The 25497-nt window shown below is 40.8% G+C and overlaps 1 protein-coding gene across 3 annotated transcripts in view; it reads left to right on the forward strand.

Moving 5' to 3' along the window:
• Positions 1-25497, forward strand: part of plcb3 (phospholipase C, beta 3 (phosphatidylinositol-specific)) — a 59778-nt gene that overhangs the window by 12599 nt on the left and 21682 nt on the right. For 2 of the 3 annotated variants that reach the window (XM_085267208.1, XM_085267209.1), the window contains exons 2-6: positions 6574-6660; positions 23509-23577; positions 24667-24804; positions 25123-25202; positions 25293-25346. In XM_085267208.1, coding sequence (XP_085123334.1) covers positions 6574-6660; positions 23509-23577; positions 24667-24804; positions 25123-25202; positions 25293-25346 — 428 coding nt within the window. Of the gene's footprint in view, positions 1-1650; positions 1684-2178; positions 2203-6573; positions 6661-23508; positions 23578-24666; positions 24805-25122; positions 25203-25292; positions 25347-25497 lie in introns of those variants that run through there. The other variant, XM_085267210.1, reaches the window with a different exon arrangement.

Below are 25497 nucleotides of genomic sequence, written 5' to 3' on the forward strand. Positions count from 1 at the left end.
ACTTCGAAGATGACTCATCAGTCTCAAACATACGGACTTGATAATGACTGTAGTCACAATGACAAAATGTGTGCTTGCAGTTGAGATGCAGTGTATGTGTGAACCTGATTATTCTGTCTCTGTTTGTCTCTGCTAAACATGACCTGACCTGACCATATTCATGGATTATTGCCTGTTATTTAATATTGGTTATGTGTTTTCTCAGCTCATTATATTCATGGTGCACAGTAGTCATGCTATAGAGTTTGTTAATACTAAGTTGTATACATTCAGAACAGGGTCACTTCAGTGTACTAAGTAGTAACCTTTCTATCCGGTCGTTAAGTGATGACGTGACGAATCCTACTTCCGGGCCTAAAGTAGTCTGCGTTTAATATGGCTTTTGTGTTGTTAACATGTTTAATGTTTTGTATTTACTTCAATTTAATCTCAAAAAGCTCCTAAAACAGTCAGTGATCACTGTTGACCTCCCTCAGCTTTTATTACCACTAATCATTTATTTAAGCTCAGTTTTTAAAACCTTAGGATGTAACTACAGCACAGCCCATGCAGCAGTATATGAATGACTAACCTCGCATTGTGGATGGATTATCTCAGTTGTTCTCCTGGCTGAAGTTTGGTCCTTTTACAGCATCCTGCCATGCGATTACATTTGTTCCTGACCACCGAGAACACTCACGTTAACTTTTATCGAGTGGAAAAAAAGTTAGCTTGTTTATATTATGCTAACATAGCTGTGTCGCTAGCGGTCACGTAGCACATCATTATATAGCAGCTAGCCAAACTTCAGTAACCCTACAAACGTCACTGCTGTTTAGTTTTCTGTCTTCATTTATGTTGGAAGTGATAACAGAGCTGTACGTTTTAATTTGTTTCCAAAACCCCGCAGTCAGGACATGCTATATTGTATTTAGATAGAAGCTAGCGAGCTAACTTCCTGTTAACTTCTAACTCCATTAAATGTCATAAATTCCGTTTTCATGGATGCCTGGATGTTAAACTCAATTGTTACACCTGGTAGAGCAGAACGCTGATCATTTTATTAAAGATGAAAGACTTTAGACAGTTTTTCAACTCTCAGTAATGCCATAGTGATCGTTTGATATATGGACCTGCAGCGGAGTTTAGACCCAGACACGGCTAGTGACGTCAGACTGAACAACCGGATTGTCTTCAACTAACAATATGTGTGCAGTTTTATTACAACATAGGCTAGCAATGATTAGCTGTATATCCAGTCTTGCTTTGCAGGGACAGTAGAGCATGAAGCTGAGGTAACATTGTCAGGTCTGTCATATTGTTCCACTTATTGCCGTCATCATTTTTAGCTGGTGAGGTTGAATAGATCCTTAGTTTAGCAAAATCTTTAATTTAAAGGCAACAATTGGTATAATCTTTTAAAACTGGCTTTTTTGTTTGAATGTTTTTGGGTTTTTGTTATATTTGTTTGTCATTTAGCACTAGGAACATCTGACTTTCCAAATGGAAGTTTTAGTTTGTGTTTTCAGTTCTGTTGTCTTACAGACATAAGATACACAAACAAAAGCTAGGCTGGAGATTTGCAAGCTTCACTGCAAGACATTTGCTCTGACCAATCACCGGCTGAAAAGAGGCCATGACATCAGGTCACAGCCTTAAGATGGTAATCACAGCGTGAAATTGGGGATGTATCCATTTGCACCAGTGAGTAAGCAGAGGTCACGAGTTCAGTGATTAAGCGCACGTTTGACTTCACGATTGAAGTTGCATTCAAATTATTCTGTCAGTGAGTTTCTCTTCAGAGCGAAGCAGTAACTGCTGGTATCTCTAGAGCTGGCTGGAGCTTCAGACTGTGTTTTTGTGTTATAGCTGCTTCTTGCTAACTAAGCTAACGCAGCTCACTTTTAAAAGAACATATTGCTGCTTATTAAGGCCTGATGATCGGTCTAAAATCGCCCCCTTGTCTACTTAGTCATTGCTAGTCACTATAGCAACAATAAAATGGCTGACATTATGCATGGTCAAGTTAGAAAAATGAGGCTAATTTAAGATTTAACTTCAGCTACCTCTCCTGACATTTTGTTTTATTTTCTATTATAACATTTTTTTCTTGCTCCCATCCACCTACTTCTATCCTGTTCTTAAACCTTTGTCTTTCTCCTTTATTTACCTCTCTTGCTAACCTGCGCTCTCTGTTAGCCAACCTTGGAGCCTAAAATGAAGGTAGGTTCAGCTTAAAATGTATGTTTTGCAAGGAGTCTGTAAGGGAACATTTTAAGAGTTTGGGAAACACTGGGAATATTTTTGCTTAGGGTTGGTAACACAAGAAACCCAGCATTAGACGCTAAATTTGTTGCTTAGCATAAAAGCTAAAACAGGAAATACGACTAGCCAGGCTCTGTCCAAAGGTAACAGATGGTGAAAGATAACAATATATCACAAGATATGTGTTGTTTGGATAGCTCATGGGTTTAAATGAAAACACTAAACTAATATGGTGCACATTTATTCCCTTTTTTGGATATAAAGTATAAATGAAAACTGTTAGCATTGTTAGCCGTTTTATAACTGTTTTATAGATGTAAAGAAAAATTGTGTACTTTAAGTATACAAGAGTATACTTAAGGACTACAGTCCTTTATGGAGTCCCATAAAGTTTTCCTGTCTTTGCCAGTTGCCTCCATCACTTATTTTATCAACCCACTCTGTTTTTGTGTGGAAGCCTTCTAGTGCTTTTTTCCTGTTCGCTTCATTTTTGTGTTTGAGTTAAAATTGCAGTCATTAATGTTTCAGCTTTGTTGAACTCACATGATAGCTGCATATGTTTTTCACCACACATTAAGGAAATTATAAGCTTCTTTCCTTTGTTAAGTTGATAGTGAGAAAGTTTTATGTGGTTACCAGGAGGTCCTTCTCTCTCTTTATAATCCGATTATGAGAAGTATATTGTTAAGTTGATGCTTTGGTGTTGTGAGTCTGTCACTTTAATAGCAATTTGAATCAACATCCCTGTTTCCCGGGCGGTCTTGGCAATGTGTTTGTCTGTTGGACCAGAGTGTGACTGTAATTACGCAGCCAGAAGCTCTGTGTGTGTATTTGTGTGCCTGTGTTTGTGCATGTGGTCATCGTATCTTGCGTACGACTCAATAATGATGATGCAAATGATATGTTGATTCAGGCTTCTGTGCCATCATTATGCTGCACATGAATGAGATCTTCATGCTGGTTAAAGCTTGTGGTTTCCAGCTTGAAAACAGCTGTTGAGCAACATGTGACATAAACACACGGTGTCCTTTCCTTTGTCTTTCTGTCCATCTACAATGTCATAAAGTTAAACAAAGTAGAGTTTTATACTAACTGGGTCTTATTATTTTTGTAGGTTGGCCATAATTTTGATGGTAACAACAAACTTTCAGTATGTAGCGAGCATTTAGGATTTTCCCATCTGTTGAGTCCGTGCTTCTTCTGCTACTATACAGATGGGTCGTGATTTTCCTTGAAAAGTGTTAGCAAAGCGTATCTGTCCCGGTTCAACAATAAGCAAATGAGTTACAGTGGGGCAAAAAAGTATTTAGTCAGCCACCGATTGTGCAAGTTCCCCCACTTAAAATAATGACAGAGGTCAGTAATTTGGACCAGAGGTACACTTCAACTGTGAGAGACAGAATGTGAAAAAAAAAAAATCCATGAATTCACATGGTAGGATTTGTAAAGAATTTATTCATAAATCAGGGTGGAAAATAAGTATTTGGTCACCTCAAACAAGGAAAATCTCTGGCTCTCACAGACCTGTAACGTCTTCTGTAAGAAGCTTTTCTGTCCCCCACTCGTTACCTGTATGAATGGCACCTGTTTGAACTCATCATCTGTATAAAAGACACCTGTCCACAGCCTCAAACAGTCAGACTCCAAACTCCGCCATGGCCAAGACCAAGGAGCTTTCGAAGGACACCAGGAAAAGTATTGTAGACCTGCACCAGACTGGGAAGAGTGAATCTACAATAGGCAAGCAGCTTGGTGTGAAAAAATCAACTGTGGGAGCAATCATCAGAAAATGGAAGACATACAAGACCACTGATAATCTCCCTCGATCTGGGGCTCCACGCAAGATCTCATCCCGTGGGGTCAAAATGATCATGAGAACGGTGAGCAAAGATCCCAGAACCACACGGGGGGACCTGGTGAATGACCTGCAGAGAGCTGGGACCAAAGTAACAAAGGTCACCATCAGTAACACACTACAACGGCAGGGAATCAAATCCCGCAGTGCCAGACGTGTTCCGCTGCTGAAGCCAGTGCATGTCCAGGCCCGTCTGAAGTTTGCCAGAGAGCACATGGATGATACAGCAGAGGATTGGGAGAATGTCATGTGGTCAGATGAAACCAAAGTAGAACTTTTTGGTATAAACTCAACTCGTCGTGTTTGGAGGAAGAAGAATACTGAGTTGCATCCCAAGAACACCATACCTACTGTGAAGCATGGGGGTGGAAACATCATGCTATGGGGCTGTTTTTCTGCCAAGGGGACAGGACGACTGATCCGTGTTAAGGACAGAATGAATGGGGCCATGTATCGTGAGATTTTGAGCCAAAATCTCCTTCCATCAGTGAGAACCTTGAAGATGAAACGAGGCTGGGTCTTCCAACATGACAATGATCCAAAACACACCGCCCGGGCAACAAAGGAGTGGCTCCGTAAGAAGCATTTGAAAGTCCTGGAGTGGCCTAGCCAGTCTCCAGACCTCAACCCCATAGAAAATCTGTGGTGGGAGTTGAAAGTCCGTGTTGCTCGGCGACAGCCCCAAAACATCACTGCTCTCGAGAAGATCTGCATGGAGGAATGGGCCAAAATACCAGCTACTGTGTGTGCAAACCTGGTAAAGACCTATAGTAAACGTTTGACCTCTGTTATTGCCAACAAAGGTTATGTTACAAAGTATTGAGTTGTATTTTTGTTATTGACCAAATACTTATTTTCCACCCTGATTTACGAATAAATTCTTTACAAATCCTACCATGTGGATTCATGGATTTTTTTTTTTTCCACATTCTGTCTCTCACAGTTGAAGTGTACCTCTGGTGCAAATTACTGACCTCTGTCATCATTTTAGGTGGGGGAACTTGCACAATCGGTGGCTGACTAAATACTTTTTTGCCCCACTGTATGTAGTCCATGAAATGTGCGATGACTTTCTTTTCTACAGCATTTTCCTCGTAAATAAATATGTAAATGATTAAAGTGTGAAAGCAGTCCCAAGTTCAGGTGTTTTACCTAATCACTGTTTTTGTTTTTTTGTTTTTTGTTTTTTAAATTATCAATGATAAATACCTCTCACTATTTTCACACATTACGGTTTTTTTTTTATTTTATTTTATTTTTTTTTTTATAATTAACTACAACTATATTAAAACTGTTAAACAAAAAAACCAAACTAAAATTAAATATATATAACATGCCTTTAATTTTAGACTACAGTCTTTTCAATATAGTCTGATTAGTCAATCTGAGGATGCATCCGTGGACATGTTTGATACTGGGACTCTGTTTGACTCAAGCGTTCACATTCCGATCCCCGTTCAGAACGTCTTTAATGTGCCACTGACAAACGGCACCCATATTATGACAAAAACAACACTTATAAATAGCACGAAGGCTAATAAAAGCTAAAGTAAAATTAAAATTCAAAAACAAACTAATGAAAAATACTACAGAGCAATTTGAGACTGACCTAAATACTACACTCTGCTATGCAAGTACAGATTTTACACTTACTTACATTTATATTTTTAAGTAAAGTCATTTAAAAATAGTCATTTGGCTGCGATGATTTAAGGTTTAACATAAATAACTAGACTTAACAAATGTTAGTCAAATCTGTTTGTTTTTTTCTATCATAGACAAAAATAATTCAGCTTATTTATCAAATTAAGAAATCGCCAAATATCAGTATTGGTATCAATATTAAAATCCTATATTGGTGGGGCCTGATTGCCTTATGTTATGGAACAGCTGGCTGAAACTCCAACAAACTGGCTGTAGTTGGCCAAAAATACCAAATTTTACAATGCTGTTGAGTTATTTATTTTATCAGCTTATGTCTAGTTAGTTAGCAAGGTACTTGCAAGCGTATTAATATTAATCATAGCTTTTGAAATGCTCTATATTCTGCTATAGTACAAGCTACATGCTTATCTTAGATTACAGAATATAGTTGTTTCCCAGTCTTCCTGCTGACGCCTCATGATGTAATACCAGTATCCTCTTTCATCGCTGGCGTGGCTCACTTTTTCATTTCAGAAATGTACTTTAGAGGTCTTTACCCTGTGGATAGTTCAGCTTTTTGAAGGATTTAAACTTTTTTACTAGCAAACAATGACAGAGAGCGAGTGTTTGAGACCTTAATTCACTGTGTGTTGTGATAATGTTCCAACATAATACCCCATCAAATTCAAGGCCAAATCTATAAAAAGTAAGACCCACATTGTAATAAACACTGGCTCCTGTTTTGAGTTGCACATTGTGTTTTTTTCTCTTCTTGGACCTTTATTTTGTGTTTGCAATTTTTTAACATCTGCATTTCTGTTGTCGCCTAGGAGCCTAACAGTACACAGCCGACGCTGATAAACCTGAAAGTTGATCCGGAAGGATTCTTCCTCTACTGGACCATAGGTGCTGGCCAGGTGAGACGTACTCGATGTCTTACACACACAGAGTTACACACATACAAACTGATTACCTTCAAAGTCGGCCAAATAGACTGTCGCACATCTCCGAAGTACTCGGACACAATCAAATACAAATGAGCCACTCTAACCATAATGGGTTTTAAATGTACCATCATGAGTGCTAATATGGATATTACACTTGTTATTTGTCTACTTTAACACCACTACATAGCTACGCTCCCACTTCTCCTACATATTTCATCTGTCTTTCTAAATTGCTGTTTCTTCCTCAGCTCTTTGTGTCACTTATTGTGGTTTTACCGGCCCATTAGTTCAACCAAAATGGGTTTCATCAATTTGTCCTGGCCTTGTTTGTCTCCTGTTTTCTCCTGTTCACTCTGATCCCTGTAGTCTTTGTGGTTATCAGCAATCCTCCATCTCTTTTCCCCCCCATTCATGTGTTATTGCTTTCCAACATCCGTCCTTCCTCTCCTTGACTTTAGAGGTTACGTTTAAGCCATTAGTTTAGTAATATTGGATTTTGCATTTTAGGCATTCAGCAATAAACTGGGAATTGGCAGCATGATGGTGATTCTGACTGTGGTTATGTATGTAGATGTATGGGATCATAATGAGTTATTCCTTTGATATTGGAGTATGGATATGGTAATCTGCTGTCATGGATAAACAAATCCTGTGAACAAAGCTGCCCTTCTGTTATATAGTGAGATATAGGCAATATCTCACTGTTATCCTTTTACTCATCTCTTCACATAACCGGTATATCTCGGTTATGGTGGTCTGGTCTGTACATTTTATAAGGCTTTCTGGATCAAATGACATTACAGGGGCAGCTCAATTAACTCCCTCCCACACGCGCTTACACACAAACAAAAGTCTTTCCCAGTGACTTTGTTTTTCTCCTTCCCTTTCTTCTGCATGCACAAACCTTCTCCCTCTTTATTTCTGGCTGTCTGTTTATCCAAAAGGCATGTAAGGAATGACCTGTTGATAGGCAATATTATCACTGGGTTCTGTCTGCGTGTTTTGCAGTATGTGTACGCACTGCATGTGTGCGCATAACTGGGCCAGAGCACACGTCACGCTGTCGGCCTGCACATGTGTCAGCATGTGTTTGTGCATTCACATAACAGACACAAGCTTTAAATACTCATTCTATCCTGACGTCTTACTTATATGTGTGTGTGTGTGTGTGTGTGTGTGTGTGTGTGTGTGTGTGTGTGTGTGTGTGTGTGGGGGGGGGTATTAGGATAATAGGCCATTTGTCGCCTGAGGTGCAACTGTGACACTGTTTAGCAAAGAGTCAGATTGTCAGTCATTGAATGTTTTCAACAAGGTGGTAAAGCTGCTCACTGTGACTGAAGATAGTTTCACAAAAAGATGACTTGAGACAGCATTTGAGGAAAGAGAGGAAAGGGACAACACATTGTTTCCAATGTCACTGATTAAACAGTGTACATCTTTAGTTTTCTCGGAGTCATTAGAGAAAAAAAATCAAAATAGGTACACTCTATGCACTTTCTTTTTGCAAGCTTGATGCCTAAATTACCCACAACACAATTGTACCAGTAGTTTGGACAGAGATCCGTATAGACTGAAGCAGAGGTGAGAGGTGGACCGGACACTCTTTCCCTACCCACAGATTTATCACATGTTTGTAGATTTTATATATTTTATTATTATTATTATTATTATTATTTATTTTTTTTTATTTTTTTATTTTTTTTACTATTTAATTTGTAAAAATGTGTATACACACACACACACACACACACACACACACACACACGTAGGAAAATATTTAGTATACACATCCAGAAATGCATACACTATTATATATTGTACATATATTTATTAGTTTCAGGTTGGCCATTCTTGTATTTTGCTCATTTGTGTTGTTGTGTTTGCACATCTCTGTTGCTTGTGGGGCTCGCACACAAGAATTTCACTCGCATGTGCTGTGCCGGTGTGCCTGCACATGTGATGTGACAATAAAAGTGATTTGATTTGATTTGATTTGATTTGATGTTGCGCTTTGAAAGAACATCATCCGGTCTTTAAGTCTGACGCCATTAGCTGTTTCTGGGTCCAAACTCCGCTTCAGGTCCCAACGTCAAACGAACACTGCGGCATCACTGAGAGTTAAACTGTCTAAATTGTTCAATCTTTAATAAAATGATCAGTTTGGCTGCTCTGCCAGGTGTAACAATTAAGTTTAAAATACAGGCGTCTGTGAAAACAGGATTTATGAAATTTAACGGAGGTCGAAGTTAGCAGGAAGTTAGCTCGCTAGTTTCAACCTAAACATAATATACTATGTTGTGACTGAGAGATTTCTGAAAAAATTAAAATTCACAGCTCTGCTATAACTTCATATATAACTGACAGACAGAAAACTAAACAGCAGTCACGTTTGTAGGGTTACTGACGTTTGGCTAGCTGGCATATGATGCTACGTGGTGGCTAGCTACACAGCTATGGTTAGCATGACATAAACACATTAGCACAGTGACGCTGGAGGATGAACGTTAACCTTTTTACACTCAATAAAAGTTAACGTGAGGGTTCCTGATGGTTTTGGAGAAATGCAATTGTATGGCAGGATCCTGTAAACGGACCAAACTTCAGTCAGAGCCACTGATATAATCCATCCACTGACGTTTTTTAGGGGTTTGTTTAGGTTAAATAACAAGATACAAAGCATTAAAACCATTAAAAAAACAGCCTTAATAATTGCAGAGTAGTTTGGACCTGGAAGCAAGGTTCATATGTTATCGCTTGAAGACCGGATTGTATTGAGTCCATGTTGTTCTGTCACAAAGTGAAATAGACCGGTTTCACATTACTAATCAATTGAATTAATGCGAGCTTGAGCTTCATTTAGAAGAGTTTTTGAGACCTCTACATCATCAGTGTGATTTAAAACCTGAATAAGTTGCATAAGTTGAGTAAATTTTTAAACATTAAGTTGCATAAAAATGCCAGAAGTACCAGAAATGTACAAATAAAAACTCATATGGGCTAATTTATATTTCATTTCTTTTTGTTCTTCCTAAGTTGCCAAAAGGTTCAATAAAAACACTTCAGTTTTTTTTTGTTTTTTTTTTAATCTAATTTTCCAGCAGTTATTTTGTGGTCCAGGCTTTACAGAGTTAAACAACATTTCCATGATAAACAGCCGTCTGTTACACACATGCTGATTCCTTATTTGCTTGACTCTAAACACTTCTACACATGCTCCGTAGTCCTGAAACTTTTCTAGACTTCACCACCATGCAGCTGCACGTGAGATTGTTTAGTGGGTGGGACAGTTCCAGTCTTTTACTGGCCAATTCTCTAGTGCCAAGCTGGTGTTGTGCTTGTTTTATACCCATTTAAGAATAGAGCGGGCAGTAATTGGGTAGATGTGCCCTCCCTCCTGCTTGCTCTATCAAGGCAGCGCCCTCACCCAAACCCAACAGGGTGTTTCTAATCGTGATGATCTACAGCAGAGAAACTCCAGCCATGTGTGGAAAAAGGCTGATTAGTTATTACATCATTTGCGTTGTGGTGTTTCTTTCTTTATTTATTTTTTGAAATAAGAAGAACATTAGTTTAATGCCTCCTTTGAAATAAAGTTGCACTAAATGCCAGATTAGATTTAATCCCTGTGAGTGTGATGAAAGAAATCTAGGTGGACTGTCTGTCAAGCCGACTCCAGTCCATTTGCTTGCGTGAACCCAGTTATGCAAACAATGGATTTTCATAATATCAGATTTTATCTTTCCACTACACCAATGCCTAAGTCGAGGAAGATTCCCCTCTGCCTTACTGGAAATGCAAGCAGCGAGCGCTGGTAGTGCCGCCTCATTTGCCTCGTGTGCCACAGTGTTTGACTTTTCTTTCATTGCTGCCTTTTGTCTTTGTTAGTGTTGGCATGACTAAGGCCGATTGTGGTCCCCATTCTTACTTCAGTAGCGGGAATCCAGCTCTCTGATGACCGCGGCCACGAAAAATCCTTAAAAACCTTCAGGCCACCAAGGCTAATTACAGGGAAACACTGGTGTCCTTGACATGGATAGGGTCAGACTGGCAGTGACTAATAGTGTTTGCTCATTATGTTGGATGTTATGTTGAAAATGACTGGCCAGTGCTGTTATATTTGTTTCTTCAGCTTTTCTCAGAATGAACAGCAAATGAGAATCGGGCTCGGGGAAATCTTCCTTGCAAACGTCCTGTTGCTCGTGTTGTTGAAAATAGGCGCACCTGAATGTATAAAAATGCACTCGGGCTTTACAGAAGTCCTAATTTAAAGTGGCTGTAGTCATTTCAACGATACCAGAGTGAAGCTTCAATTCAGCGTTGCGACTCCCCAGGAGATTTCCAAGCAGAGCTGAAAAGAAAGAGGACACTGCAACACAGATATCCAGCGATCATTAATGAGAACAGTTAATACGCTTTTACACAGATGACAAGGGTATTCTGGAAGAAACCCATTTCTCTGAATAGAGCCACCCAAAATATTGGCTCTCCAGTGCATTTTTATATTTTTGCCACTCTGACATTTAAATGATAAAGAGCAGAGATTTACACCAAAGTCATCTATGAGGATTTAATTTGAGGATTCTTCCCAGTTGACTTGATCAAGATCTATTGCATCAACCTGATTCATTTAATTCAGGGTGCCCGTGGTCACTGAGTGGAACTGGATCACTCACTAGAGTCATTTTTAGAATCTCAGCAAAGGCCTGGAAGGACATCGAAAAAGTCCGCAACCCAAAAATGTCAAAAGCACTTTTCTAACAACTTAAGAGGATGTGTTGTACCACAAAGGTGACATTGCATTTTATTTAGGACAGGCACGCAAGCATGAAAGCTCGACCCCTCCTCTGGATTTCATTTTGAGCGGAGTTTCTCTTCCGTTTCCCGCCCAGCATATAGTTCTTCTAATCGCTGCAGCTCAACAGTAATGTCATAACATGAAATAAATTTACTCTGTGGATGAAAAGATGTTGTTGTGAATAACTCGAAGAGGAGCTGACCACCCAGGATGCAGTGGGGCCATTGATTTGAAAAAAGAAAGAAAGAAAAGAAGTAAACTTGTGTTGAGAAGAGCATCCCTAACAAACCACTTAAATATTGGCCTACGTGCAGCCCAGGGGAAGCATGTTTCCATCCCTTTTCCTCTTCCTTCATCCGTCACCCTTCTATTACCCTCCTTTTATTCCGCGCTGACTTTATTTGGATTACCTGCCTCCTTTTTCTCACCTTTTCACATAACTTTTCCTCATGAAATCTGGTTTATCTCAGTCGCTTTGAGCCTTTTCACCTTTTTCACCAGGTAATTCTCTCCTCATCCTGTCTTATCTCCATCTGCGTTGTGTCACCTTTGTCTCAATCTTCGCTTTGTTTAACATTTCCCTTTAAATATATCTCTACTTTTCTCTTCTTTTTTTTCCAGGGTCTCATTTATCTCCGTCTCTTTGCTGACACTTTTTCTTCATGGCGATTTTCTTCCTGCTGATAATTTCTTTCTCCATCCTTCTACAGCAATCTTTCACATCTCTTCCTCTGCACCTCCCCCTTCCTTGTCTTTGTTATCGCCCTCTCTCCATCTTTGTGTAACGTCCAGAGGTTCGGCTTATGAGACCTCTGACGTATGAGTGTATACTCAGAGCCCAGAACGTCCCATAAGTCTTCCGTTGTTCTGTGGAAGAGCTTTGTCCTGGGAAACATCACACATTAAATAAATCCTTCTGCGAGAGGTGTTTGGTGTGCGGGTTTATCCATTCTCAACTCTGCTAGTGCCGATAACGACCAACTGTTGCTGACAGAAACACAAACACACACGCGCTGTACACAGTGGTTGTGGGCAGACACACCCCACCGTGCACTGGTCTGCACTGTTTTTCCCCCTGTCTTTCACTTCACTGTGCTCCTTTCTTTGCCTCTGAGATAAAGGAACATGACCAGTAACAAGAGTTTTCTCTGTCTAGTCAAAGAACAACTTCACTTCAACCGCTATTTACACTCTTTTGGTATTGCATTTATACATCATTTGCATGTTCATTTGTTATTTTGGCCTCAAAACAAATTACTTGATTTGCTTTGAGCAAATAACAGCTCAGCAAAGTTTCTAATTTAAACTTTAAATTTGTTTATTTTTTTATGGTTATTTAAAAAAACCTGGCTTGGGTTCAAATAAGCTCTTTTTTTTGGTAATCAGCCTGTCATTTCTGAGGATTTATGGAGGCATTAAATGTTTTCCCATGACATTATGATGAGTAACATGTTGTTGGATGAGATGCCTCAGCACACACTGCAAATGTAACCGTCCTAAATACAAGTTTTCTTTGACCTTACTTAACTAACCTAAGGCATGTTGTAGCAGACCGCTATGGTCCAATAGGAACCCAGTATGGAGGAGCTTTCTAGGAGGCATTGCAGCCCTCCAACCCTTAAGCAAAAACTTAGCACTTTGGCACTGTCGAGGAAAAAAAAAAAAAAAAACCCCTTTCGGTCATCGTTTCGTCTTCAGATCTGTAACAGTAAAGGCTTGTGACCTGCCATAATTCTTAACTCCCAAAGACCCCACTGAGTAAATAGCTGTGGCTAAATGCTGAACGCAGAGTGCATGCCAGTGGTCGCGGGTTACACAAGATCCACATGCACATCCCATACCCACACATCTGTTACAACATATGCTTGCAACTTCCTGCTAATTCTGCAGCGTGTCCTTCTGCTGTCCTCTGGCCAAACTTTCCTCCTCTTTATATTTGTGTCTTAACCTCCTAGGACCTGTCGTCCACATATGTGGACATCACATTTTGAGGTGTCAAGACCAAAATACAAAATTTTGCTCTAAAAGGGCCTGATATCCACTTACGAGGACATTATGCTGCCGCTGTTCTATCGAAATTTAAAACGAATGTCCTCATATCTGGATCTCATTTTTCTCAGAAGCAAAAATCAGTAAAAAAAAAAGAAAAGAAAATCAGGTAATTCTTTGTTTTTACATTCATCAGGTCCCAATCAGCCCAAATAGCAAAGAGAAATTGAAAATGCATACTATGAAAGAGTTCGGGTCTTAGGAGGTTAAATTAGGTATCATGCAGATGCTACTGGAGTTAAAAGAACAGTAAGGTTGAGGCGAATGGAGCATATTTGGATGGATGTTAAACTACAGCCATAAGTACATAAAAATGTCAAAAGTTTATTGTTTGCCATTTTAGTTTCTATGCATTTTTTTATTTTTTGCTGTAAGAAATCATCCTATGAGAGGGAGCAAGGGACATTTATAGCCCGACTCACACGGCTGACAAAAAAACATTCAACCTGCAATCTTATATTGCAGTCCTACTGAGGCCTATTGAAGCTGGGTGCCAGTTTCCCCTTAAACTCCTGTTTTCGCCTTTTTCTTATAGTCGCCCTCTATTGCTATTTTTATACTAAACTGACAGCCAAAATCTGTGTAAATCTGCCAGTATGTTCAACCACTGCACATCGCTTTGTGACTACTGGCTAGTCACTAGTAGACATTCAAGGTTCCAGTCACTGTAATGTATTTACCATCCTTCCATATTCTATCAGTGGCGTCCTTGGCTGGTATTTGCATTCATCTCTTTCTGCAAAGCTGAGAAAAGTTTAACTCGGGACGAGCGCCCAGCTGATAAAGGCTGCTATAGATGCCAGCGCCGATGTACCGATACTGCTGATATGTTGCTTGTGACCCATGCACCTTGCATGTCCTGTGGTTATTTAAATGCTGTGATGGATTAGCCTGCTAATAAATCAGCACTTGATTTATTAGCATTTATTTATTTATATTAATTTAATTTATTTATCAACCACTGAGCGTGGCTGAGATTTTCCCATTTCTTCTTGTCAATCCAACTTCCATCTACCATTTGTTTCACTGCAGAGTAAATGTCTGGGTTAAACAGAATAGAAACGGGAAACGAATATGGCGGGATGTGATGAGTCATATGGTTTTAAAGACCAACGCCAGCAACGCACATCTTTAGTGTTTTTCGCTTGGTAACAGTCCTGACAGTGCTAGCACGGATGATCATTTCCAATGAATAAAACTGACCTCAATTCAGTTCTGTACTTTCGATCCTGGTGGAGAGCAGCCTCAGCTGTCACCTGGTTTGAGGTGAAATGCACCTCGCCCAATGACTAATCTTCCCGTTTGCTCGGTTTTACACTGCCTGTCCTTTCTTTCACACGTTTGGCTTCAGCTCTGTCTACACTTCTAATCCTTCTTCAATTTGTCCTTCTCTCCCTGCCGTTTCCCTTCCCCATGTTGCTCTCTCTCTTGGGGCAGCTGGTAGCTATCAGAGGGATAAGGCAAAAGATGTTCCTCTAATATAAACTGAAGGATGACATTTCCTCCCTCTCTGATCTCCATTTCTTTTAGCATTCCACCTCGCTGTCTAGGTTTTCTGTCCTTGTTCTTCCTCTAGATTTTAATCAATGAATACATGTTCTCACCAGTGTTTGGTCTTTTTTGTTTTGTTTTTTTGGGGGGAACAGCACTTCTAATCTCTCACTCTCTCTCTCTCTTGGCGTGGGAAAGTGGGCAGGAAGTAGTTCAGACGCGGCATGGGGGTTCTGGGGAATTTTTTTTTGCCCCCTCTTCCCTCATCCCTCCTCCCTTCTTCTACTCTTCTTGAATTCCCCTTGTTCTGTCCTTCCTCCTTCCACTTGTCATTTCTTCCTTCTTTCCTTTAAGGTGTCATATCGATACCACCTGGGCTTATAAACATTTGCCCCCTGAGGGATGTAACCTGTGTCTCAGACTTCCGGTTTGGTCGGTGATTTTGCACGCCTTCACCAGACTGACGTGTAGGACACAAACCACAAACAAAAACCTGCAACGATATGTCAGGTATTGTGTGTGTGTGTGGTGTGAGTTTTAAAAAACACCCAGGAGGCGTGAAAGTGATACGAACCATGCAAATCCAACATGACAAAAAGCATTAGGCAGTGGATGAGGCTGAGATGGGATTTTAAATAAGTGTGTATCTCTTTAAAGAGGTCATTTGGTAATAACGTTGCCGTTAATGAACCAGAACCGTATACTGAACGGGTAATAGTGAGTGCATGCATGCGTGTGGATATGCCAGGCTAGGAAGTATAGTAACAGCCTCTTGCAGCTACACAGCCCTGTGTGTGTCTGTAAATGAACCAACTGAATTGTCAGTAAAATGACTGTTGGCAGGTATAAGTAGAGATCTAATAGAGATTATCTCCCTTGCTCAAGTCGGACATCCCCAGAGGAATTAACTTGGAGCGGGGGGCTTGCATAACACACTCTTGATCATCTTTACACACACATATGCGCACACACAGTGGTTCACAGGGGAAGTTGAGCGTGTCGGCCGATACTTTGACAGCTTCCTCCCCGTGTTTTATTTTCTGTTGACATTATCTGCTCGAGCACATGGCAGACCGAGTCTTCCCATTAACTCCTGTATAGACGGAAACATAGTGACACTAATGCACACACACAGACACGCACGCACAGACAAAAATCACGCACAGTGTCAAAATTCAGTTCTTCTCTGCGAGAAGAACTGAGACGCTGCACGGTATCGAATCCATTGTGTGAGCAGATGCTTGTGCATGTGTGCGTTTCTGTTTGACAGACGTGTCGTTCTCTCGGCGTAGCTAATGAGACTGCCACCCTGTCTCTGTGTGTTTGCGTCTATCAGTATGTGTGGCTTTACTGCTCAAGTCTTTTGCAGTTTCCTGAATTGTGCAGCGTAATGTTTCAGACTCTGAAGTGAAAATGAAAAGGCCCTTTTAAAAAAATAGATCTCTGAATATTAAATAGAAAATAAACTTTTGAGCCGCTCAACAGCTGAGCAAACACATTTGTATAAATGTGTTTCACTTGTACTTAGCTTTCACTCTTCTGTCCAGTTCCTCCTAAAACTCTTTAGTGGGGTTTCGAGGTCATTTGATGCCGACTGTCGGGTTCTTTTATTCTGAAGTTTTAGATCATTATCTTGCTGTAAAATGAACCGCCAACCGACCAATCTCTCCTCCTTTCTCACCATTTGATAGTGAAACACAGCACCTTTTTCTGCACTACAGCATTTTCCCAGTAAAGATTTAGAGGGTATAGTAACCCAGATTGTTTCAACACAGCCTTTGTACAGAAATGGGATTTGTAAGTAATCAAATGTTTGCACACCTGCAGAATTTTATTGCATAAACCTTCAAGGTCAAATTAACACCTATTGCTTCATGAAAGCTGAAACAACCCGTCTTCTATATATACGTCTGCTATTTTTTCCCCAGCAGCCTACCACTACCTACCCTTTAACCCTGTATTTTGCACAACTCTGTTGCTTGTGAAGCTCGCACACAAGAATTTCACTCACATGTGCTGTACCAATGTACCTGCACATGTGATGTGACAATAAAAGTGATTTGATTTGATTTGTCCAAGTACAATTTCTTTTTTTTTTTTTTTTTTAAAACAAGCTCAAAATTTTATTAATACTGTTCTAATAACAATAAAAACTAAGAAAATGTCAATTTGAGGAAAAATCAGTTATGTCACATTAAACACATGCAAATAGAAACACGACTCACAACCCAAACAATTAGTTCATTCTTTGTTAATTGTAGTTGTGGGTACTCAGGGTATATCTGTCACTGTTTTACTTGCAGGTACAGATTTGGTAATGTGGTTAAACTGCTGGCTCATTTACAGCCTGTAAGATGTACTTAATTTTCTCTTTCTTTAGAGACACCACTCAAATATGCATTTTGATTAGCATAGTATCTGTAAAGACTTGCTTCTTTTGTCGACATACAGACTACCGGCTCGAAGTTGGTAGAAGACATACAGGTGTTTGTGTCTACTTGCCTGCATGTTTATACTTAATCTTGTTGTCTGAATATACCTGCAAGGTTATTAATCAACACATTAAATATATATTCAACAGTTGCTGCTTTAAGTTAGGCTAAGCTAAGCTACTTTAGCCCGACAAAGTTCTTGCCTGACTTCGTTTCTATCGTAGTCTGTCATTGCCCCTACTCAGACCTATTTCTCCCCAACCAGTTACTTGGAAACCAAGGTATCTGCCTGAATGTGATGGCATGCCAACAACCGGTTTGGCTAGGATTATAATGATGAAAGGGACCAAAGTGAAAGCAGTTCCTCTTCCTCAATTTCTTGTTCAGTAGTCATGCCTGGCAGCTAATATACAGAACTTTCAAATTGCAATATAAAATATCTCAGACATTGGTCACAGCACATACCTGAACAATGCTTAACAGTGTTAAACCCGGCCGTCTCGCTTATAGGCTACTTGAGATTTTTATTTGAGATTTTACAGCATTGAGAATTTAGTTGCAAATTTGCACACGATGGTCACTTCACCCAAACTGAGCTAAACGTACAGTTCAAATTTCTTGTTTTACAGGCCTGTGAAGTGTGATGGGTTGTGAACTGCACGCGCTTCTATGTCACTGATGTTCTGGTTTCATTGTGAAACAACGCAAACAATAAATTTTGTGAAGTAGACAAACCCAGGAAAATGATTTATGCTGATTACAGTTTCAGGTTTAGCTGAGGATACGAGTGTGACTGTAATGTCAGTTTCAGTATCAAACTCAGTTTTAAGTGTGTGTGTTTGTGTGTGTCGTGGGCTGCGGGTGGCTGCACACGAGGGCCTTGTTCAACCCGGCACTGATCCATGCGTGTTTGTGTTTCATGACCAATCATGATTAGTCCAACTGTTCTTGTGTTTTACGAGTTTTCATGTGCGTGTTCAGCCCGGTTCACCCTGTTTTTATTTGCACTTTGAGACACTGTGCGGTGCTCATTTTGTTCAAGTCCCCTCTCAGTCTTGTTTTTCGTCTCCATAAACGACGATGTTTTCCATTTGGACGGACCTCGGCTCTCTTTCATGTTTTATTGTTTGTCTCAGTCTTAATTTTTCCATTTATTCAGCATCTTTTCTCCGTCTCTGGTGATTTTACAGTAACACGCATTATAAATCACTCTGGATCAGATCTCCTGCTAAGTGGCTGAAATGTGAACGTTCGCGTTCTCGCTCTAATGTTTGCCGGCTTTTCATTTTCACTCTGAAGACGACAGAAATATGAAACAGCTGAGTGAGGAAGAAAGCAAGTTAATAGAGGATTACGGGCAGAGTGGAAGAGTGGGATCAAACTGGTATAGACAGAAAAAATATAACAAAATGACAGAGTTATAGAGCTGTCCCATGCTTCACAGGGGTATTAAGTGTTCCCCCTCCTCCTTCTATAAACACCTTGCCAAGTCTCCCATCAGAGCCATAAAACAGTTTAAAGCTCTTTGTTTTACGTCTCTGCTGTTTCTGTGTCCTTTAAAGTCCTCTTCTGTCTGTTACCTCTCCACTGCTGTGCACTGATTGGCCCGTTGGGTCCCAGCCAGAAAAGTCTAGGGTGGATACGCACGCCGTCCTGGCCTAACTGTCCCTGCTAGTGTGCATGTATGAGCGCTCAGGAGGTATCAGTTTCCTTTTATGCCGTCATTGTGTGCCATTTGATAGGAGCTGTGATTGGTCATTTGAGACGTATTTAGCAGCGGTGATCTTTCAAACACACACTTGGGCGCGTCACAGGAAAGGAGTGGCGCTCCCCTGATTGTTTAGTTGCCCTTTCATATTATTCTAATCTTGAGAAAATGAATGGGGGACGGCGGCGAGGCAGGAGAGACTAGGGGAAGCGGGAAGTCAATCAAAGAAATGAAGGAAAGGAGTGAAAGTGAGCAAGGCCCTAATCGCAACGCGGCAGCGTTTTACTGTACTCACTTCAGTGACTAAATATAAACTGACCTACTAGTTATTGCTGGATCAAACTCACCTCTGCACGCAAACAATAAAACATTAAGACACAGCCTGAGCTACAGCCCCCACCCCCCATAGCTATGAATGATGATTAACCCAGCTCTGTGTGGAAAGTCAACCGACGTCCACCTTTTAAAGTTATATTTCGCATACCGATATCCACATAAAAAAGTGAGAAGCCTAAGAGTTTTTGGTTAATTTTTAGTTAAGAAAGAAACATCAGCTTTTAGATTTACATGTTTTCTGTTGATTAAACGAGACAGGTTATGTTGCTCCCCGTGTTTGTGCCAGTCAGATTGGCTCCTGGGCGTTGCTTGTATTGTATTGCGTGGACAAAACAGACAACTACTCATCTCCTCTTACTGTAGGTAAGAATGGGAAGAGTTGTTCTTCCAAAAACAGGCCTGACTCTACCTGCGAGATCCGAGACACTGGATGGACCGAGTTCAGCTTGTGTGCTTCTTCTTTCTTGCCCACTTTTTGTTTGTAGTATATTGTTGTTCTTGTTGCCATATAATAAGTCTTTTATTGTTGAACTGGAGTGGCATGATGGTTTGGATTATGAGGGGAAAGAAATGTGCTGGGGAGGGGGGAAGCTGTCACAAGTCGGTGTACTCCAACTGTCCGGCTAAATGGGGAGCGTTGCATCAGGAGGGTGGTCGCTTTGCACAGTTTTGTATTTAATCCTTTCGGCGACGCTACTTTATACACTCTTGACATGCCTCGCTGTCATCATGTCATACACCAAACACAGCCTCCCAGTTTTGTTGATCTATTTAAGCTGCAGAGCTTCCCATCTCACCCTCTGGCATGTCAGCTCCGCAGCTCAGGAGGGCCCAGATGCGAAAATCAGACTGTATTCCTGTGATGTAATGAATCATTTCAAACATCAGTTGTGTGGCTGTGAGCGGGACTCTAGCCAGCCCTAGGGTGGAGTGTGAGATTCAAGATGCCGGGTAAGCCTTCTTCTTGCTTCCCTGGCACACTGAGCATTATCTAAAAGTTTATTATTTAAACAACAACTGGCGTAATAATGGTCCGTTTAATATTTAACATTGAGATCTGGATCATATCGTTTGATTCTTATTTGCAGGTGCCTGTAGATTTCTAAGCTGTCATTTCTTTAAGTTTATGATGTGTTGTTGATGTTGGCCTGAAATTTGAACTTCACAGTTCATTGTTGAGCTTGTAAAAACAACACAAAAACAAACCCACACAGCGGAGGAAGCGGTGTCACATTAACATACTGCATGTTTAGTGCAGTCTTTACACTAGTTTACATAATGGCTCGCAACAAATGCGGATAATAGCCCACTATTACGCAGCAGTATGTTACATTAGTGCTTTTGTGGTTTATTAAAATAATTCACTTATCGAAAGAGCGACAGTTTAGTATCACTTCCTTGGCGTCAGCGCGGAAACATACATAAAACATGAATTGTTCTGAAGGGTGCGCCTCAGCTTTTCTTTGGTGGGAACACTCTGTCAGCCACCTGCCTATGTAATCCACAGCAGAGTGCAACAAGTTCACAGTAATCGCTGTAAAAGGAGCGGGTGTGCATTCTGGGAAATGTAGGAAATCGCTAACTGAAGCAGAAGTGCACACGGCAGGAAAATTTCTCGGGTCCAGCAAAAACAGTAAATTAAAGTAATTTATAGCACTTTATCACAACATGGCTCCTGGAAAACTCATAACCCGAGTCATTCAGAGCAGTAATGAGCCCGCAGCTGAGTCTGAAGTGATAAATAGAGGGAGCTGTGTTTGGTCTTTGCACAGAAAAGATGAATGGAGCGCTACAGCTGCCGTTACTAGCTTAAATATTACACACTGAAGCACACGGATGCACACACACGCCAAATGGGCAGAAGGATGGAATATGTCAGGAATGTGCTTTCAGAGAAGATCGACCTTCACACAGACTCACACACCACGTCATGCACTTGGAAACACGACCTAGTGGCAAAACACAGATTTCATTTGGCACATTCTGCCGATCACATGCTGACACATTCGTACTCATCCTGCGTGAAGGTTTTCTCGCGTTCTGTGTATCCAATGTGCACTGACTTGCAAGGCTCTTCCACACACAGACACACATGCGCTTGCACACTCACACATACACACCCTGTCTTGCTCAACAGGTCAGGATGTTTCACAAGTTGCAACCTGCACATCAAGGATATGTCTGCGTGCATTATCACTGGTGTTGAGTGCGTGTGTGTTAGAGTGCAAAAATGTTAACTGTTAAGGACGTGCGCACACACAGTCCGCAGACCAACTTGTAGACTCATTTCTGTGGTCTCCAAGGAGTCACCATGGCAAAGGCAGAATGAAACCATGGCCTGTGGGAGAGAAGACATGTGCGTGCGCACATAAATGTGTGTCCTACAGACCCAGAAGTGGTTTATTCCCCCAGGAAGCAAGTTATTCTCCACAGGCCAATCAGAGGACAAGGTTTGAGACAGAGTTTAATCCAATTGGTCCAACACTTCTGACCTTTAATACTCGCAACCAATCCCGGGGGAGGAGACAGTCTGCAGGGCGGTAAAATCACAACCCGAGTGTAATAATGACATAGGAATCAGGAAGGGACGAGTTTAAATACTGTGAAATGTTTTTGCTGTTATGTTGGACAGAGCATACAGTGTGAGCAGAACACGGAAAAGGAATGAAAATGGCATGTTTGACAACATAAACGAGTGCAGACTCGTGCAAAAAAACACAAATGCTTTATATTTTTCACTGATGAAATCATAAAGCAGAGTCATAAGGTTTTTAAAGCAAAGCCGCTCAGACCCAGAAGGGCAAGCGAGGATAAAAAGAAGTGACTTGGTGACATGGATGAAGTAAAAACAGCTTTGGGGAACGAGTGTTGGACTAAACAAATATTTACACAAGGCGATGCATGCATCCTCACGTGTGTTTATGGCTGGATTTACGACCACGCTCCCCTCCTCCTGTCCGACCCTTCCATTTTTGTCTCCCCTCGTCACCTCGAGGCTAAGGGTGTAATTGTTGCCAGTCGCTATTACAGAGTACCTCTTTTTCACTCGTTTCTGTCTCCGTTTTTCACTCGTTTGCATGTGCGTGCATGCGTTCATGTGTGTATATATTTGTGCCGCAGCATCAAACATGCAAATGTTCTCCAAAGATCTGTCCTCCCTGTGTGTGTGCAGAGTCCCTTGCCATTTTCTGTCTTCCGTCACCCGCACAATTCATATGTCACTGCTTGTGTCTTGTGTCTAGAGAAGCGGTGGAGTCTGATGAAAGATAAATAAAAGAGGTTTTAATGGAACGAGGTAGACGGCGCATGAGCTTTTTGCCTGAGGAATTAATTTCTTGCACAGGCTTTTATTCAAGTTTTTTCTCTTTCTCCCACACTGCTCCATGCAAGAGCAGCAGACTTTTGCTCTATCAGCATTTCTGTTCGCTGCGTCTTACATAAACTGCTAACAGCAGTAAATAATATGTTTAAAACCCGTATGTGACACGAGAGCGGTGGTGCGTAAGGAGGCTCGGCCACCGTTATTGGTTAAAGCACGTTTTCTAATCGAGATTTTGATAATCCAAAAAACCCCAAAACCTCCTAATAACTAATAAAAATAGATTCAGAACCACCAGAAACACATGTGATCATTTCACCCAAATTTCTCTTTGATGAATGGATGCACTTTATTTTAATCAGTCCAGCTCTCTGCACAGAGAGTGTAAGGGCTTTTATTTGTGCTGCATGGATCCTGTGTATTAGATCTGTTTTTCCTCTATTTATTTCTATGAGTCCATCAAGTATTTCTTGATTTATAATCATGTATCACATCAGAAGCCCTCAGAGTCAGGGAAACAATATATGTGTGCATGACACTGTGTAGAAACAGATGAACTTACACCTCACAATTTCCTCTTTCCCCACCCGTTTAATAGGCTGACTGATAAAGATTAGTTGTCCTGCTCTCACACGCTTTCACTGAGTGTTTGTGATAACACAAATCTTTTGATATTCCTCTCCTGTAGGATGTCGAGATTTTGGACATCAGTTACATCAGGGACACCAGAACGGGAAAGTATGCCAAACAGCCAAAGGTTGGTAATATTTGTTTATGCCTGTGTGGGAGAAAAGAGGGGGGAGAAGCTGTTACTTTGTCCCCTGACCACAAACGTGATGCTCAAATGTGACTGTCGCCAAACGATTCATGTGCGTTTCCTCTCTCAGCTGATGGTGCAAAGGTGACGGAGTGCTAATGAGGCTGATGACAGATGGACTATCAGACAGGAAGTGATATAACCAGCGACTGTTAGTGAGGAAGTCATTGTGTAAGAGCCTAGATCTGACCAAGGCAGAGTGTGAAATATGGGCGCGTATTAGTGGTAAACAATTCAAACACAGATGTGTGGCGAGTTCATTCTGCACGTTAAAGTGTTTATTACAAATGGTTCTTGAAATGGTAAGATAAAGTCTTATTTTTTATGTCATACCGTGGTTATAGTATGAAAAGTGCATTAGAAATATTGACTAAACCTGCTATAATCAGTGGATGATATCTCTGTTATTAAAGAGCCTTCTCATAATTCATGGTTGCACTTCCTCTCTCATGTTAGCATCTGTGAATCTAGGAAACCGTCAGCGACTGTACGACACCTTTGAGATTTACAGTCTGGGGTGAGACTTCCTGATTTGGTCTCCATGTGAAGTATTTACCTGCTTCCAACCAAATCCTGCTCGAATTTGTGCCCCTTACCTACAGATTCTGTATTTTCATATGTTGATATGTGAACATTGGTAGTATGGACGCCGTCTTTGAGCATTTTGCGTGTTTCTTTAGCACTATATTCCCTATAAACAGTCTATAAAGAGTGCTCCTGGCTAATGTATTTAACTGAAATGAAAGAGAGACATGATGTCACAAGAGTGATCTATAATTGACAGAAAGCCATTGAGTGTTAGAGAGAGTTGGTGGAGGGAACACAGGGCTGGGCTAAAAAGGAGGAAAGAGTCGTTTGGTTAATTAGATCAGGGCGCTACACCGCATGCATCACATTTAATATCCTCAGGAGATGGAGACACGGACGAGTTTTATCTGTCCGCTCAGTGTTCAGATCGTTGTTGAATTTGCTAGATCGTGTCCGTGTAATGAAACATCCTGAAAAAGCATAAATATCTTTGTGTGCCAGGACGCAAAGGTGAAAGAAGTGCTGGGCCTTACTAAGGAGGTGAACGGAGAAGGGAAGCTGTTAACCGTCGTCTATGGCAATGACCTGGTCAACGTTTCTTTCCTCAACTTCCAGGCCATGCAAGAGGATGTAGCGAAGGTAACCACAATTCTTAACTAGCTTAACTGTCCAAATAATTTATAGTTTAATGTATTTCCTCCTTTTCTTTCCTCTTTTCCATCCTCATGTCCCCCACTGCACTCCTACCTGTACAGCTGACTTTATTCCCTCAAGCCTTGAGCTGATTGCTTACTTTACTTTGACATAAAGGCGTGCGTATGTTAAGTAGCTAAAAACAGAGATTAATTCCTGTGTGTGTCTGCTACACTGTATATAGTAACTGTTTCACCAAGGTTTAACATGAGGTGAACAGTCAAACAACCGTCTTTTATCCCTTTCATGTCTGTGTGTTTCCAGATTTGGACAGATGAGCTGTTCGCTTTGTCCACAAACATACTTTCCCAGAATGTATCGCGGAACACCTTTCTTTACAAAGCGTAAGAGTTTGTGTGCGTGCCGTCCTACAATACTGCGAATTTTCGATGATTAAAAAATACTCATACTTGACTGTTCTTTGTCTTTGTCAGGTACACGAAGTTAAAGCTTCAAGTGAACCAGGAAGGGAAGATTCCAGTGAAGAAGTGAGTACCACCCTCACCAACCACTTTTAAACTGCTCCTCACTTCTTCTTTCTTTTCCTCTTCTTTGTCTCTCTTCCACTTTCTCTCTCGGCTCTTTTATAGTGACTCTGATTTTTTTATGTTTACAATCACTTCTTAGGTTTCTGACTCT

This window comes from Mchenga conophoros, linkage group LG3 (genome assembly GCF_057382185.1).
Source record: "Mchenga conophoros isolate Kocher_MC1m ecotype Shallow Benthic linkage group LG3, M_conophoros_male_GT1.1, whole genome shotgun sequence".
Taxonomy (NCBI): Eukaryota; Metazoa; Chordata; class Actinopteri; order Cichliformes; family Cichlidae; genus Mchenga; species Mchenga conophoros.